At 39.7% G+C, this 18,719-nt stretch overlaps 1 protein-coding gene across 1 annotated transcript in view; it reads right to left on the reverse strand.

Annotated features, from left to right (window-relative positions):
• TLL2 (tolloid like 2) overlaps nucleotides 1–18,719 on the reverse strand; it is a 129,459-nt gene that overhangs the window by 41,789 nt on the left and 68,951 nt on the right. Inside the window, exons 4-7 of the mRNA XM_027113108.1 lie at nucleotides 12,107–12,262; nucleotides 10,107–10,224; nucleotides 4,562–4,740; nucleotides 3,301–3,406 (exon numbers count right to left, since the gene is read on the reverse strand). Coding sequence (XP_026968909.1) covers nucleotides 3,301–3,406; nucleotides 4,562–4,740; nucleotides 10,107–10,224; nucleotides 12,107–12,262 — 559 coding nt within the window. The remainder of the gene's footprint in view (nucleotides 1–3,300; nucleotides 3,407–4,561; nucleotides 4,741–10,106; nucleotides 10,225–12,106; nucleotides 12,263–18,719) is intronic.

The following is an 18,719-nucleotide window of genomic DNA, read 5'->3' on the forward strand; positions in this document are numbered from 1 at the left end:
GGTCCTGAGCCTTGCTCTGGCCAACAGAATGTGACAGAGGTGATGTCATGCACATCCTAAAGCCTGGGTCTTAAGAGTCTTAATGAGTATTGCTGTGGGAGCAATCCCAGGCAAGCCCAGAGAAGAATGAATCAGAATGACCCACAATGTCATAAAAAATAAGTTTTTATGAGCTGTTAAGTTTGGGGGTAGATTGTTGTACAACAATAGATAACATCACGTGAGCAGAAGGGGACTTCTGCCGCCCTTTGACCCCTTCAGGGAAGCTGCTCCTCTCCTAACTAGCCACCCGTCACACCCATGTGCTGCTCCCTTGCCAAGCTCCCTTCTAGGTGGACTTTTGATGAGGAACTGTTATTTCATGGGTTTGGTCCATTGATTTCCATTGGTCTGTGCTGATAAAATCCTTCACGCTGACAACGGTGTTAAAACGGTTATCTCGGGCTTCCCTGGTGGCGCATTGGTTGAGAGTCCGCCTGCCGATGCAGGGGACAGGGGTTCGTGCCCCGGTCCGGGAGGATCCCACATGCCGCGGAGCGGCTGGGCCCGTGAGCCATGGCCGCTGAGCCTGCGCGTCCGGAGCCTGTGCTCCGCAACGGGAGAGGCCACAGCAGTGAGAGGCCCGCGTACCGCAAAAAAAACAAAACAAAACAAACAAACAAACAAACAAAAAAAAAACGGTTATCTCCTGAGGGGCAAAAGGGATGGCATTACGGGTTAGAAATCAGAAAAAAAAAAATCAGAAAAAAAAAAAAAAGAATTTTTTTTCTTGAAAGACAAGAAAAGAAATGTTGGTGCCAGAAGACAGTCTGTCTTCACTCTTGCCTCGGCCTCTGGCTTCAGAGCTTTGCACAGTTACTGGCACCTCGCAGGCATGGAGAAGGCAATGCAGTTTCTACATCCCATTTGTAGTAATTTATCCAAAATTTCCTACATAATAGAAACTCGTAGATTCTTCTTAATGAAGTGACCACTGTAACTGCATGTGGAAAGAACCGCAATGAGATGATGGACATTTCTTCCCTCACCTAGTCCCCAGCACTGCGGATCTCCTGTCTCCTTCGACTCATTCATTAATTTATTCATTTGACAAATATTTATTGAACAGCTACTCTGTGCCAGGCGCTGTGTTGGGTGCTGGGGATTAGAAGAGAATGAGATAGTCTCTGTCCTCAAAGATCTCAGTCCAGTGAGGGAGAGGAGAATGCAACAGATAAATATTAATAAATAAATTTATAAGAATAATTGATAGATAAGGTATAAAGCAATATGAAGAGTTTGGACAGCTATAAAAACAAGACCCAAGGTACAAGCTTCTCACCTGGACCAACTTGACCTTGATTCCCTGAAAAAATCAACACTTTGGCTCTACTTAGCCACCTGCAACCCCTGGGGCCGATGCGATGTGACTGGCTATTCCCTAAACCATTTCCCAAACCTGAATCAGTCCCACCTCCACACCCAAGCATCCCACTTCTGACATCTGCAGAGGGGCCACTTATCCTGACTCTCACACCCCCAGGGTAGGTCCCTCAAAGTCTCAGTTTCCCAGCGTGGAAGAGGAAGCCTCGGATTTCCAATACGGCAATGAGTGTGATCATATCTGTCAATTCCTCACCCATTCTCGTTAAGAAATTACAACCTGAAATGTTCGAGCTGGAAGGGGCTCAGGGGACATCTGGTCCAACTCTCTCATGAGGGAACTGAGGCCCAGGGAGGTGGCGATTTGACCCTACACACAGCTGCCCCGAATTACTGTCTGGACCTCCTTCAACAGCAAGGTACATGGGAGAGAACGAGGGCTAGAATCCAGCCTTTGACTCTCAGCCTTTGATGTGGTCTCGTCACCACATCACATTGCCTTCTGTGTCTTCTGATAAAGAACGAGGAGAAGAGTAAAGAAAACAGGGTAGGTCACTCCCATGCCACGTGTTCAAAGATGCTAACTTTGGCCAAACTCCTCCCATTAGAGTTCTGGAGAGCCCCTGCCTGGGTGCAGGATGGCCATCCTAACTAACTCAGCTGTGTGGCCAGAGCACAGTGCCCCCGTGGAACGTGGGATGCTGAGGGTTGGAGGATGTCTCCCACGGTTCTACGACCTCAACAGGATGCTTTCAGCAGCCGTACCCAAGAGCCAATCAGCCTGCGTAAATAGTCTTCCTTCCACTCCCAAGAGCACTATGTCTCCTGACCTAATGGTTTCCTTTGATCTTTATGGACACAGAGACTTATGAAATGGATTGTTTCCCTCTTTGCTATGACTTGCTAGGAAGCACAGGGCAGGGTTTTCTGCCAACCCCAACAAAGGGTACATGACTTTATGGCATATATTCTAAATACCAAACTGATGCCAAGCTTCTACTTAGCCATCGACCCTTATATTTCCCTCCCCCATCCCCAAGTCTTCTCACCTAGTTTTTCTTCTTGTATATATTGGGAATCACCTCAAATCTTTTTTAATGATTAAATAAATAAAGAGCAAACAAGCTGGTTTTAAGAAGAGACCGGGGGAAAAATGCCAAGAGAGAATACTCGCACTGTGTCTCCTTTAAGTCGAGTGGAAAGACCTACAAAACTGGGACTAGCGGGGGAAAACTTCTATATACAAAACACTTATATGATCTAGAAGCAAGGGCAATACAGAAAATACTTAAATACTGGGTCCAGCACAGCACGAACTCATCAAAACAGATCCTGCTGATGCCAGCTGTACATAACTGGTGTGACCACGCTTGAGGAAAACAGCTACCGTCATGCGCAGCCAGCAGGCAGGAGACCTGGAGTTTTGTTCTCACTCTAATCCCAGCTACCTGCATGCCCACCAGCTGGCCGGAGCCTCATCTTCTTCTAAAATGAACCCATGATTTACCACCCTCCCAGCTCTGACACAGTCTAGGTCCCAATAAACCACACTGCTTCTAGGAGAGCTGGTTAGCGTCACCATGCTTACATCAAGGACATGCTTTAGAAGATACCCACCCCCTCACCACTGGAAATTTTATACAGAGCCTCTAAGCTATTATCCCAGCTAACCTCTTGATAATTTCCCTTTTCTAGTTTGCTGTTTGTGACACGAGGGCATGATGAAACACCAGCTTCACAATGGGATTCAATCTTATTAGCGGGAACCTGATTAGATTATATTTCACTGCAGCCCAGAGGCCACTGTATTTCAAGGACAGACACGCCAACTGTGCTAGGGACATGCAGAGACCCGCTCTCTGCAGACCTCCAGGAATCCGACCCAAGCCTGCGGCAGGCACATTACAACACAGACGAGGCATAACCATAGATTCCGACCTTGAGAAGGTGTTCCGGGCGTAGTGCATGATGCTGTCAAAGTCGTACATCTCTCCCAGAGAGCTCACTTCCCCAGCTTCCATTTTTAAGAAATTATACTCCTGACCTGTGACATAACACTCTGTTAAGGCCTTTGAAAACCAAGGCAGGCACCTGAAAGGAGGCACAGGAGGGAGAAGGAGGGCCCACAGCAACTTCCGAGAGCTCTGTTAGCCCAATCAGACAAATGACAGGTTCGGTGGTGGTTCTTGTTGTTTTTAACAGATTGGAAATTTGAAACCGAACAGCACTATGTGGTCGCACCCCACCACACAACACCCCTCCCAAAATGCCACTCAAAACTCCTAAACTCGGGCTTCCCTGGTGGCGCAGTGGTTGAGAGTCCGCCTGCCGATGCAGGGGACACGGGTTCGTGCCCCGGTCTGGGAAGATCCCACATGCCACGGAGCGGCTGGGCCCGTGAGCCACGGCCGCTGAGCCTGCGCGTCCGGAGCCTGTGTTCCGCAACGGGAGAGGCCGTAACAGTGAGAGGTCTGCGTACCGCAAAACACAAAAACAAAAACAAAAACAAAAACAAAACTCCTAAACTCAGTTAGTAGACAGGTTAATTATCAGTCTGCTTGCTCAAAAAAAAATTGTTTTTAAATCTCTAATCTTGCTATTGACAGAACAAAAGAAAACAAATCCAAGAGTTAACTTCAACCCCACATTCACAATTCAGGCTCTCAAAAGCATTTTTAAGGCAACTATATTATTCAACCAGCTACTTTCATGTTCAGTATGAATTTATGTATAAAACTGTTTCACAGGAGGAGGTATTTTTAAGAAATCTAGACACTATCTGCCTTGGGATAGGCAGGAATACTCTTTTTATGTGTACTGTATCTTAATTATATTTCAGTTTCAAAAATATGTTGCCTACATCAGCAAAAATGAGTCTTAGAAAAGCAACTGGGAGAACTCTTTTTCTGGCTTATCAGCTTTGATGCTGCAACAGTGTTCTGGTAGATTCTGTTCCTGTTAGGAAATGGAATTGGATTCCTTTACAACGTGGAAAGTTATTTCACTTCTGCTCTCTCCTACAAGCTCTGGCAGATGACCTCCCAGGAAGGGCCACCGATGGACAGTGCTAGTGACAAAGGCCTCCATACTTATAAACGAGTGTTGTCTGCTCCCCGCCCCCCCCCCCTTTACTCCTTCCTGACCCCATGGATGCCACCTGCCTGACCAGTGTCTTCCAGGCTCCATACAGACTACTTACCTGGCTGGATGTTCTCTCTGATGATGGTGACGTGCTGGTCTCTGTCTGGCCGGGTGTGTTCATGCCAGAACCCGACCACGTGGCCCAGCTCATGCGCCACAATCCCAAACTTGTCACAGTTTTTCCCAATGGATATGGCCTGCGGGCCTCCACCTCGGCGCCCAACATAGGAACAACAGCTGGACAGTTGCAGAAATACCCAGGTCAGCAGATCAGGGAATAGCAAGAGTCTAACACCCCTCCCTTGGGTGTGTGTGTGTGTGTGTGTGTGTGTGTGTGTGTGTGTGTGTGTGTGTCTAAAAGAAACACAGACTTGAGAGCTGAAAATGATCTCATTGTCTAACTTCCCTCTCAACGCAGAAATTCCCTCCAAAAATGGTTCTTGACCTTTATGGTGGTCATGGATTCCCTTGAGAATCTGAAGAAAGATATGGCCTCTCTTCCAGGAAAAAAGTAACTAACTTCCCCCATCCCCCAGTCTCCGCTGGACCATCTCTGATGACAAGGAGGAGACAATGGTTTCTGTAAAGCATAAGTCTTGATACTATTACCAGAGGAGCCTTAGAGATGACTCCCCTTCTGGGCACAGTTATCTTTTTAAATATATATTCATTATTCCTAATATAGAAAAGTATAAAAAATAAATTAAAATGGACCATAATCCCACCACTCAAATAACTTCTATAAAACATTTAAAAAATACACGCCCATGTTACAAAAGATTTAAGTATTAAGGCTCTGAAGATAACCACTGTTAACAGTTTCTTAAATGCTATTCCAAAATATGTAATACATCTATGTACATATATTCTTTTAATTACAAAATACACCACGTACATTGTCCTTCATCTTGCCTTTTTTCCTCCTTAATTTATAGATCTTCTTATAACAGCACAGGTAGACTTATCTAATTTTTTTCAAAGCAACATAGTATTGAAATTTATTTAATCAGTCTCCTATTAATGTACATTTAGGCTGACTACAGTTTTTGCTATTTAAACAAAGCCTCAGGGGAGAGGGAGACAAAACAAACAAACAACAAAATGCAAAACAAAGAAACCATTAGGGTCTGTCTCGTTTGTGGTAGGGTAAATTCCTAGCAGTGGAATTAATAGAAGAAAGAGTATGTGCATTTGATATTTTGATAGGTACTATCAAACTGCAATCCCAAAATGTCTCTTTATATGCCCACTAATAGTATATTAAAAAGCCCTGTTTCCCCACAACTGGGACAGCACTGGTTTTGCCAAACTATCTTTGTCAATTTGATAGGTGAAAAGTGGTATTTCACTGTACTGAGGTTGGATAGTTTTTCATGTTTTATGTGACATTTATATTTTTTTCTTGTGAACTGTGAGATCACATCTTCCCCCAATTTTGGGGGGGTGTTCATCTTTTTATTACTGATTTGTAAGAATGCTTTGTACATTATGGGATCAAGTCCTTGACTATCAGACGTGTTACAAATATTTTTCTTGCTTTGTTATTTCTTATTTAACTTTGTTTTTTGTGTTGTTTTTGTCATATAAAATTTTAATGTAATTTCTTTATGTTCTTATGTTCTGTTTAGAAAGGCCATCTGCGTTCCAAGATTATAAGTAAACATACACTCTTGCTTCCTTCTAATACTTTTCAAATTTTTGTTTCTTTTTCTTTTCTTTCTTTTTCTTTTCAAAATGTTTATATCTTTGATCCAGCTAGAATAATTTTTGGTATAAGAAGTGAGGTAGGGCTTCCCTGGTGGCGCAGTGGTTAAGAGTCTGCCTGCAAATGCAGGGGACACGGGTTCGAGCCTTGGTCCAGGAAGATCCCACATGCCATGGAGCAACTAAGCCTGTGCGCCACAACTACTGAGCCTGTGCTCTAGAGACCTCGAGTCACAGCTACTGAGCCTGCGTGCCACAACTACTGAAGCCTGCACACCTAGAGCCCATGCTCCACAACAAGAGAAGCCACTGCAATGAGAAGCCCGTGCACCACACGAAGAGTAGCCCCTGCTTGCCGCAACTAGAGAAAGCCTGTGTGCAGCAACGAAGACCAAATGCAGCCAAAAATAAATAAATTAAAAAATAAATTAATTTTAAAAAAAAGAAGTGAGGTAGGATTCCAGCTTTATTTTTTTCACAATGAGCTATTTAATTATCCCAATGTTCAAATATCCCAATTGACTAATCCATCTTTCTCTCACTCATTTAAAATGCTACCTAAATTTGTGTATAAACATATTCATTTTAAACTCTTTTGTTCCATATTATCTATTTTTTATTGAGTTCCAAATGGTTTTAATTGTTATTATCTTCATTTGCATTTTAATATCCTATATGTTGGGATAGAACACCAAACACTCCCCTATCTCTGTCCCTGTCACTATTGTTTGGTTTCTCTCTCTCTCTCTCTCTCTCTCTCTCTCTCTCAGTTATTTCTACATGAAAAATTCTAATACCATTTGTTCAAGTTCTTAAAATACATGTATACACATACCCACATATACATACAAATCAGAATGGCATGAATTTATAGGTTATTTTAGGAAGTCCTGACATCTTTACTATGTTGGGCATTTCCATATCAGGAAATGGTATGCCTTTTCATTTTTTCTTCTTTTTTAAGTTTCTTTAGAGTTTTGGCATTTTCTTTCTATAAGTCTGGCATATGTTTGCATTTTTGTTAAGTTCATTCTTAAATATATTATCTACTATGTTTCTATTAAAGTTGTGATTTTTTCCATTATGAAAGTATATCAAATTATTTCATTAAAGGAAAAGTAATTAATTTTCTGTTTATTAATTTTGTAATCAGTCACTTTAATAGAGTCTCCTTTTGTTTCTGATAGTTCTTCGATTGATTTTCTGAGTTTTTTAGGCACACATTACATTAACTTCAAACAATACAAACACTGGCTTGTTCCTGCCAATATTCATTGTGTTTATCTCTTTCTCTTGTCAAATTACATTAGCTATTATTTCCAGAAAAAAATGTTAAATAATTGTGGTGATCATGAACATCTTTGACTTGTTCCTGACTCTAACAGAAATGCTTCTAGAATTATCTCTGATAAACATGAAATGTGCTTTGGGGATATATATATGTGTGTGTGTGTGTGTGTGTGTGTGTGTGTGTGTGCGTGTGTAAGTCAAGGATCTATCCTTGACATCTCTTCTTGTACTACCGTGACTACTTTTTTAAAACAACAAAGGCATGTCGAAATGTGCAGATGCCTTTTTAGCAACTATTGAGACATGAATATGGCTTATCTCCTTTGATCTATCCATATGTTGAATAATGCAAACAGATTTCCTAATGTTGAACTAGTCTTGTATTCCTTAGATAAACCTTCTTGGCAGCCTACTCTTCTATTCTATTTTTCATGGCTGTTCATAAGTTAGATGAGTCTATAATTTTCTTCCTTGGTACCATCTTTTTCATTAGGGGGTAGCAATGCCATGATACTTCATTAAAAGTTAATTGGAAGAAAGTGTTCTTTTAGGCTCTAAAAAACTTAAATAGTACCAGAATAATCTGTTTCTTGAAGTTTTGAAAGAATTCATCTGTGAAACTCTACATTGGAGGCGTGGGGGAGAAAGTTTTTCTGTCAATTTTCCGATTTCTTTCAGTTACTGGCCTGTGCCAGCCCTTTATATTTACCTTGAAGTCATTCACATTATCCAGATTTCCACATTTCTTGCCTTAGAGTTTTATAAAGTACTCTTTTATGATTCTGCTGAATCTGTGGTTATTTTCCCCTTTTGCATGTCTGATTTTGTATATTTCTGCATTGTCACTTTTTTGTCTTAGACTAACGAGTAAGTAGTTTGTCTACAGTTGTTTGTTTGTTTATTCAAAGAATTTACTCTTCAATTTATCAGTCCTATAATGTGTTACCTTGTCCATTTTCTTCTGCTCTCACTAGGTTTGTTTTGTCGTGGTGGTGGATTTTATGTATTTTTTTATTTTGCTTATGTCTTTGAATTGAATATTTCATTGTCATTCTTAGTGATGTGGATATCTGAGGCTGTGGGTTTTCTTATGGACATAGCTTTACCCAGATCTCTTCAATTCTGAATTGAAGGGCTTTCATTTATCTAGACTTCTTATCATTTTAATCCTGATTTCTTTATGACCTAAGAGTTGTAAAAAAGGGAACTTTTAACTTACCAGGTAATGCAGGAGTATTTATTCTATCTTTTGTTGTTATTATGTTATGTCCAGTTTCACTGCTTTGCAATCAGAGAATATTTTAATGTTATCTCTGCCTTTTAGAATTCATTGAGGTGTTCTTTTTTTTTTTTTTTTTCGGTACGCGGGCCTCTCAGCGTTGTGACCTCTCCCGGTGCAGAGCAGAGGCTCCGGACGCGCAGGCTCAGCGGCCATGGCTCACGGGCCCAGCCGCTCCGCGGCATGTGGGATCTTCCCGGACCGGGGCACGAACCCGTGTCCCCTGCATCGGCAGGCGGACTCTCAACCACCGCGCCACCAGAGAAGCCCATTGAGGTGTTCTTAATACTTAACAGATGGACAATGTCTATAAACATTCAGTAGGCATTTAAAAAATGTGTTATCACGTTATAGAATCTGATCCACAGGATCAACTCTACTAATTACATTCTTCCAGTCCTCTACAAATCTCTACTTATTTTTTGGTCAACTTGACATTGACCTACTTGGGTTCACAGACATGAAATAAAGTCCTCTGCTGCTGGTGTTTCTCTCAATTTACCCTTGAAACCCCTGGCGCTTCTTTTATGACTCTTAATGCTATGCTATTTGGTGCATAAAGATTTATGACTGTTATATTCTCACCGTAGTTTGAATTCTTTCTCATTATAAAGTGTCTCACCATTTTTTTTTTAGTACTTTCTGACTTAAAAAAAAACAACAACAAAAAAGCCTGTCTACAACTAGAATTGTGATCCCAGCTTTATTTTTGTTGGTATTTGCCTGTATGCCTTCTTACCTTTTACTTTTAAACCTTTCTGGATCATTTTCTTCAGTAGTCATCTCATGTATACAGCATGTAGTTGGGTTTAAGTTTTTGAACTAATATGGGAAACTTTTCCTTTCAATAGGAGAGTATATCACACTTACATTTATTGGCATAACAGATAGTCATAATCCAGTCATCTTATTATTTGTTATGTTTTCTGGAGGAAGTCTGTAAGCCCATGGAGCCCACAAAATTACATGAAGAATTTTGCATATATGTACATCCATAATGAGGGAGCCCATAGCTTCATCAGATTCTCAGTGGAATCACTGGCCCCAAGGTGGTTCAGAACCACTTTGTATGAAACACTCCCAATTCCTTCAACTGCTCCCATGACAGGAGATACAGACACCTTGTCATTCTGGAGTCTTCCTCTTGACCTACCTACTTTGTCCCTGGATTGTGAGTTCATTGAGGGCAAGAAGAGTTTCTGACAAATGCTGGGCTTCTATATATTACAGCATATTGGAAACACTTTGTTTCAGAGAGAAAATTCAAGACTCATGAGGCATCTGACTTGTCTGCCTCAGATTCCACGGAGGTGAACTTGCTTTCACTTACCCACAGGTTCTGTAACTGAACACAATAAAGCTTTCTTCATCCGTCCTCTCTATGAAGGTCACACAGGTGTGCTTTTCCCAGTGTCTCATGGCCTGCTTAAAAATGGCTCTCTGGCTTCCTGAAATGACAGGTCCATACCTTCCTTAGATGCTGGCTGACAACAAAGCATGTTCTAATGATCAAAAAAAGCTCATCTGGGTGCCCCAGAATAAAAATGAACTAGGACTAAGGATTTCCCTAGCTAAGGATACAATATAACTTTCCTGAATTACCAAAACCTAGAGAGTAGGAGTTTGTGAATTGGGAGAGAGGGTAAAAATAGATTTTTCAAAATGTCCCCAGCTTCCCAACTTTTCCTTTGTATTGAAAGTACTTTTCTAAATTTTAAAAAATGTTACTCAGGTTATTCAATTTGGCAATTTTAGGCTCTTGAAGTAAATCACCAGCACTGTGTTCCACCCCTTCATTCTATTTTATACCTACAGGACGGTATTCCCATATGCTCTATAAATTCTATTTGCATGTACATTCATGCTACTTTTGCATTGGGGTTCAGTGTTTGCTGGGGGTTCCTTTTTTTTCAAATATAATAATCCTGTTGTATCATTCTTTTTTTAACATCTTTATTGGAGTATAATTGCTTTATGATGGTGTGTTAGTTTCTGCTGTATAACAAAGGGAATCAGCTATACATATACATATATCCCCATATCTCCTCCCTCTTATGTCTCCCTCCCACCCTCCCTATCCCACCCCTCTAGGTGGACACAAAGCACCGAGCTGATCTCCCTGTGCTATGCGGCTGCTTCCCACTAGCTATCTATTTTATGTTTGGTAGTGTATATATGTCCATGCCACTCTCTCACTTAGTCTTGCTGGGGTATCCTTGAGCCTAATTTTCTGCAAGTCCTTTGAAAACAGATGAATTTCATACTTCCTCTGAACCTTTCTTCATATTTCCCTGATTAGAAATTGGAAAAGCAGTAAGTAAATTGGGAGCAAGAATAAAGTAAACTCTAGGCTGATAGTTTCATCTAGTCAATAAGTATTCTTTTCAAAATCTATCAGTCTGAAATAAATAATACTACTGTATTTTGATTTTGCTAGAAGCAATGAGAAGGATCTAGAAAAATAGTTGTTTGGGAAGTACACAGGATGGTTGGGGATTGGGTCTGAATTCTAGAAAGACTTCGTTGCAAAAAACAAACCAACGAACCATTGGGAGGCTCCCATCATAGTGTAGAAGATGCGGGTGTGGTGTCATAATGTCCCCCCAAAACATACATATAGAAGAAAGAGTAACTTAGCCATCCAAGTGTCAAGTGACATCTTGACACTTTTAGTTAAAATTGTTTATAGAGCAATTACTCACCAAAATGGCAATCCTACTAATAACAAATATCTCCGTGTAAACAAAGTTCTCTATATAAAATTAGTTAATTTGGAAGAAGATTATATAAATCTTTGGCCAGAAAAGCACACCAGATCTGAAAGAACATGGTTAAGACACCAAGGAACAAAAGTCAGTAGCTGATGACAAGTCCCACATTTTAATTCTTTAGGAACACATCTCTCTCTCTCTTATTAGGGCTGAGGGCCCCTTGAGAGCAGGATGACATGTTAGTCATATTTTTATCACCAGCACCTAATTAAGGATCTGGCACTGGTGGCCCTGGGTTAATGCCATGGGAGTGCAACGGAACCAAGGGCATGGATGCTGTCAGGAAGGAGGGCAGGGACTCCACCAGGGTCATAGGGTCACCACCTGCATGAAGCCTCAGGGACCAGGTGACCACTTTTGAGGACATAGCACCAACAGAGACTGCAGTTTCCTCAGGTCGATTGCACTAGACCCTGTGGGCAAGAGGGAGCTTCAGCAGGGGGACTGCTATGGCTCCGGTGTCTGTTCCATCCCACCGAAGTCCTTCCTGGGAGGACTTTGCCCACCTAGGAAGACAAATCATCCAGCCCCAAACCAGGCCTCATTTGGAGCTACTGACCGGTGAAGTTCCCTCCAATGACATAGGGGATGACCCCTCCTGGCCATATCCTCTCTGTCCTTGAGGTTGTAGCTCTTCGGACCCGGGGAGAGAAGGTCTCAGCTCCAGCATGCAAGGTCCCAGGGCTCTGTGGAAGCATAGCATTCTCCTTGCCATCTGCAAGAGAGTCATGATGCCATTTACTTTGTGTGGACATATATTTTCAGTTCTCTTGGGTATTTGCCAAAGAGTGGAATTGTTGGGGCATATAGTAATTCTATGTTTAACCTTTTAGAGGACTATCAGACTATTTTCCAAAGGAGCTGCATCATTTTACATTCCCACCAGCAAAGCATCAGGGTTCCAGTGTCTCCACATCCTCATCAACACTTGTTACCATCAATCTTTTTGATTATAGCCATCCTAATGGGTGTGAAGTGGGTGGCATCTCATTGTGGTTCTGATTTACATTTCCCTAATGACTAATGATGTTGAATGTCTCTTCGTGTGCTTACTAGTCATTTGTATATCTTCTTTGGAGAAATGTCTATTCAAATCTTTTGTCCATTTCTTAATTGTGTTGTCTTTTTATTGTTGTGTTATAATTATTCTTTATATATTCTGGATACCAGACCCTTATCAGATATATGATCTGCAAATATTTTCTTCTATAGATTGTCTTTTCATTTTTATGATACTGTCCTTTGAAGCACAAAAGTTTTTAATTTTGATGAAGTCCAATCTATGCATTTTTTTGTTGCCTTTTTGTATCATATATAATAAATTACAGGCATACCTTGTTTAACTGTGCTTCACTTTATTGTGTGTTTTTTACAAATTGAAGGTTTTTGGCAACCCTGAATTGTCAGGTGATGGTTAACATTTTTTAGCAGTATTTTAAAATTAAGGTATGTACATTATTTTTTCAGACATAATGCTTTTGCACACTTAATAAACTACAGTATATTGTAAACATAACTTTTATATGCAGTGAGAAACCAAAAAATTTGTGCAACTCACTTTATTGCCATATTCATTTTATTGCGGTAGTCTGGAACCGAACCTACAATATTTCTGAGGTGTACCTGTACAGCTTAATCCAAACTCATAATGATTTATATCTATGTTTAGTTCTATACTTTTCGCTCTTGTATTTAGCTCTTCAATCATTTTGAGTTAATTTTTGTATATGGTGTGAGGTAGGGGTCTAATTTCATTCTTTTGTATGCAATATCCAGTTGTACTAGCACCGTTGGATGAAAAGACTAGTTTTTCCCCCATGGAATTGTCTTGGCACCTTTGTAACAAATCAATCGGCCATCCTTTTCTAGCTTCTTGAGTTGAATGTTTGGCACATTAATTTTCAATCTTTCTTACATTCTAATATTACCATTTTAATACTAAAATTTCTCTGAGTTCCTCTTTGCCTGCATCCCATCTTTTGACATGTACATTTCAATGTTAGACTTTGATATATTCTGTAAGTTCCATTTGGACTTTGTTCTTTGATCCTTGGATTATTTAGAGGTGTGATTTTTAATTTCTAAACATTTGTCTCTCTGTGTGTGTTATTGATGTCTAACATTGCTTTGTGTTCCAAGGACCTATTCTCCAAGGCACAGGTGAGCAAACTTTTTCTGTAAAAAGCCAGATAGTAAATATTTTAAGTTTTGTGGTTAATATATTCTCTATTGCAACTACCCAACTCTGCTATTATAGTGTGAAAGCAGCCGTAGACACTGTGTAAATGAATGGGTATGGCTGTGTTCCAAAAACATTTTATTTGCAAAAACAGATGGCAGGCTGGATTTGGCCTTCTGGCCATGGATGGTGGCCCATGCTCCAAGGTATCAATTCTTTGTTGTTTTGAGCCTTGCTTTGTAGCCCACTACGTGATTGTTTTTATAAATATTCCTTATAACCTTGAAATAATGTGCATCAGTTTCCAAAATTGATGGTTGAAGGGTGCTACATATGTTGTTCAAATATTCTACTTACAAATGTTTTTGGCTCCTTAGTGTATCTGCTACCGAGAAAAGTGTTTTAAACAACCTTGAGAACTAAGCCTGTGAACTGTCATCTTCTCCTTTATTTTTAATTTTTCCTTCATATTGTTCAAGGCTCTGCTGGTTAAATAAGACAAGTTAAGGATTGTTAAATGTTCCAGCTAAATTGCTTCTTTCATCATTAAATACCTTCTTTATCTGTAATAATGTTCATCCGTAATGAAGATTATTTTGACTGATATTAATATTGCTGTGCCAGTTTTATTTTGATTAGTATTTGCCTCATATAACTTTTCTGCATCTACATATTTTCAATCTTTTTGTGTAATTATGTGTTTTGTTTTAAATGAGTCATTCAATAGGTGTTATTCTGTGAGCAATACATTTCCCACAAGAAACAATAAAACAAGTTTTGCAATGGTCATAATGTTGAGGTTCAATATTACTTTTTTACTGTATATGAAATAGTTTTTGTAAATTGAAAAATTTTTGAAATAATTATAGATCTACATGAAGTTGCAAGAAATAATACTGAGAGACTTTTTATACCCTTTACTCTGTTTCCCCCAATAGAAATATTTTATGAAACTATAGTACATTATTACAACTGGGATATGGACATCTACTGATCTCATTCAGATTTCCCCACCATTATGTATACTTGTGTGTGTGTGTGTGTGTGTGTCTAGTTCTACACAGTTTTATAACATGTATAGGTTTGTGTATCTACCACCACATTCAAGATACTGAATAGTTCCACCACCATAAGGATCCCTCATATTGTCATTTTAAAATCACATCCACCTCCCTTCCCCTCCCTCCCAACCCATCCCTACACTCTCAACCACTAATCTGTTCTCCATTGCAAAAATGTTTTCATTTGAAGAATATTATTTAAATGGAATCCTACAATGTATAACCTTTGGGAATTGGCTTTTCTCACTCAGTGCAATTCCCTGGAGATTCATCCAAGTTGTTGCATCTATCAATAGTTTCCTTTTATTGTTGAGTAGTACACAGTTTGTTTAACCATTTACCTGTTGAAGGACATCTGGGTTGTTTCCAGCTCTTACAAACAAACCTGTTATGAATATTCATGAACAGGTGTTTTTGTGAAGATTTTTATTTCTCTGAGATAAATACCCAATATGCTGGGTCATATAGTAATAGGGTTTATTTCTGGGTTCTCTATTATGTTCCATTGATCAATGTGTTTATCCCTCTGGTAATATAACACTGTCTTATTACTGTAATTATATACAGTCAGTCCTCCATACCCCTGGGTTTAACATTGGAGATTCAACCAACTGTGGATCAAAAGTATATTTTTAATTCCAGAGAGTTCCAAAAAGCAAAACTTGAATTTGCCGTGCACCAGCAAATATGTAGCATTTACAATGCATTAGGTATTAAAAGTAATCTGGAGATGATCTGAAGTATATAGGAGGATGTGCATAGTTTATATGTAAATACTATGCCATTTTATATAAGGTGCTTAAGCATCCACAGATTTTGGTATCCGTGAAGGGTCCTGAAACCAATCCCCCAGGGATACTGAGGAAGGCCTGTAGTAAGCCTTAATGTCAGGCAGAGTGATTACTCTCATTTTAGACTTCTTTTCCATTGTTTTACTATGTTTCCATATGAATTTTGTGTCTTTCCATATAAATTTTAGGGTAAGCTTATCTATGTCTACAAAAAAAAATGTTGAGATTTTAATGGGAATTACATTAAAACTACAGATCAATTTGGAGAGAAATGGCATCTTTATTATATTGAGTCTTCCTTCCAATCCATGGACATGGTATTTCTCTCCATTTATGTAGGTCTTTATTTCTTTCACCAGCATTGTGTAATTTTCAGTACACAAATATTATACATGTTTTTTAAAGTGTATAAGTATTTCATTTTTGTTGAGTGATTATAAATGGTATTGTGTTTTTAATTTTGGTTTCTGCACATTAATTATTAGAAATATAAGCATTTTTGTGTGTTTTGGTCTTGTATTCTGCCATCTTCTTAAACTCACTAATTAGTTCTAGGAGTTGTTTGTTTGTGGTAGATTCCTTGAGATCTTCTACATAGACAAACATGTCATTTGGAAATCAGAACAGTTTTATTTCTTCCTTTCCAATTTGTATGCCTTTAATTTCTTTTTCTTGCCTTATTACAGTGTCTACAACTTCTAGAACTACTTTGGTTTTCTGTTTGTTTGTTTTTTTAACATCTTTATTGGAGTACAATTGCTCTAAAATGGTGTGTTAGTTTCTGCTTTATAACAAAGTGAATCAGCCATACATATACATATATCCCCATATCTCCTCCCTCTTGTGTTTCCTCCCACCCTCCCTATCCCATCCCTCTAGGTGGTCACAAAGCACTGAGCTGATCTCCCTGTGCTATGTGGCAGCTTCCCATTAGCTATAGATTTTACATTTGGTAGTGTATATATGTCCATGCCACTCTCTCACTTCGTCCCAGCTTATCCTTCCCCCTTCCTCGTGTCCTTAAGTCCATTCTCTACATCTGCATCTTTATTCCTGTCCTGTCCCTAGGTTCTTCAGAACCATTTTTTCTTTTTTTTTAGATTCCATATATATGTGTTAGCACACGGTATTTGTTTCTCTCTTTCTGACTTACTTCACTCTACATGACAGACTCTAGGTCCATCCACCTCACTACAAATAAGTCAATTTAATTTTTTTTGGCTTAGTAATATTCCATTGTATATATGTGCCACATCTTCTTTATCAATTCATCAGTCGATGATCAACTTAGGTTTCTTCCATGTCTTGGCTATTATAAATCGTGCTGCAATGAACATCATGGTACATGTCTTTTTGAATTATGGTTTTCTCAGGGTATATGCCCAGTAGTGGGATTGCTGGGTCATATGGTACTTCTATTTTTAGTTTTTTAAGGAAACTCCATACTGGTCTCCATAGTGGCTGTATCAATTTACATTCCCACCAACAGTGCAAAAGCATTCCCTTTTCTCCACACCCTCTCCAGCATTTATTGTTTGTAGATTTTTTGATGATGGCCATTGTGACTGGTGTGAGGTGATACCTCATTGTAGTTTTGATTTGCATGACTAGTGATGTTGAGCATCCTTTCATGTGTTTGTTGGCAATCTGTGATTACCTCCGAAGCCCGAGCCTCAGCTCCCAGCCCCCGCCCGCCCCGGCAGGTGAGCAGACAAGTCTCTCGGGCTGGTGAGTGCTGGTCCGTACTAATCCTCTGTGTGGGAATCTCTACACTTTGCCCTCCGCACCCCTGTGGCTGCGCTCTCCTCCGTGGCTCCAGAGCTTCCCCTCTCCGCCACCCACAGTCTCTGCCCATGAAGGGGCTTCCTAGTGTGTGGAAACCTTTCCTCCTTCACAGCTCCCTCCCACTGGTGCAGGTCCCATTCCTATTCTTTTGTCTCTCTTTTTTCTTTTTTGTTTTGCCCTACCCAGGTATGTGGGGAGTTTATTGCCTTTTGGGAGGTCTGAGGTCTTCTGCAGCATTCAGTAGGTGTTCTGCAGGAGTTGTTCCACATGTAGGTGTATTTCTGATGTATTTGTGGGGAGGAAGGTGAACTCCACGTCTTACTCTTCCGCTATCTTGAAGCTCCTCCCCCTCAGATCTATTTTCTATTTCAATAATTCTCTCTTCAGTTGTGTTCAATATACTATTTATCCCATTCCAGTTTCAATAAATACAGTTATCATTACCAAAAGCCCTATTTAGTGGCTTCTAAATTGATCTGTTCTTTTTTTCCCCCACAATAGTTTCAAATTCTCCCATTGGCTCTTTAGTCATTTTATGTATACCTATTTAATCTCACACAGATTCTTCTATTATTTCTGCATCTTGGGGTACTAATTCTCCAAGTTATTGTCTCTGTTGATTATCCTTCATGGATTAACTGTTTGTGTTTCTAATGTTTTTAGTTAAAGTTCATTTTGTGGGGGAGGGTTATTCCTTTCTGCAAGAGTCTCATATGCCCTCAGCAATGAGTGTGACCCTGATTTTCATTATTTCAGGGCTCTTGGGATTCTATGGGTCCTAGATCAGTTTTTATGTTAATTTCTAAGTTTATGGTTTCCATACATAGGAAATGAAATTTGAGAACTTATACCTGTCTCAGGAACAGGCTTTGGGATTCAGTTTCTCATAGAAGATATGTTTTTACCCCCACTTAGAACCCAGGAAAGATAGCAAGATTTCTTGCCCCTTCTTTCAGCCACTGGACAGAGTTTTTCTAGTCTCTTCTTTTCTTTCTTTCTTTGTTTTTTCTTTCTTTCTTCTTTCTTTCTCTCTTTTTCTTTCTTTTTTAATGATTAGGAAGCCCTTTGAAGGAGTTCATTTTATGCAAGATCTCAGTCTCCAAGGCCACGGGACCAAGGCCACAAATCCTGAACCTATATAGCTGTTACATGGGCATAAAAAAACCACCAGCCCTCAGTACCCCAAATCCTGGCCCAGTCTCAGTGCCCTCTGCACAGTTTTGCCACCATCTGAAGCTTAGTTTCATGGGTTTATGTTCCCTGTTCTTTTCTGATAATGACAATTTCCCTATCTTTTCTTTGAGCTTAACTCTGTATTTTTAATTTGGAGTAAGAGGAAGGTTATATTTTTTTCCA

Source organism: Aethalodelphis obliquidens, unplaced genomic scaffold, assembly GCF_003676395.1.
Source record: "Aethalodelphis obliquidens isolate GAN/ISIS:26980383/991018 unplaced genomic scaffold, ASM367639v1 scaffold11, whole genome shotgun sequence".
In the NCBI taxonomy this organism is placed as follows: Eukaryota; Metazoa; Chordata; class Mammalia; order Artiodactyla; family Delphinidae; genus Aethalodelphis; species Aethalodelphis obliquidens.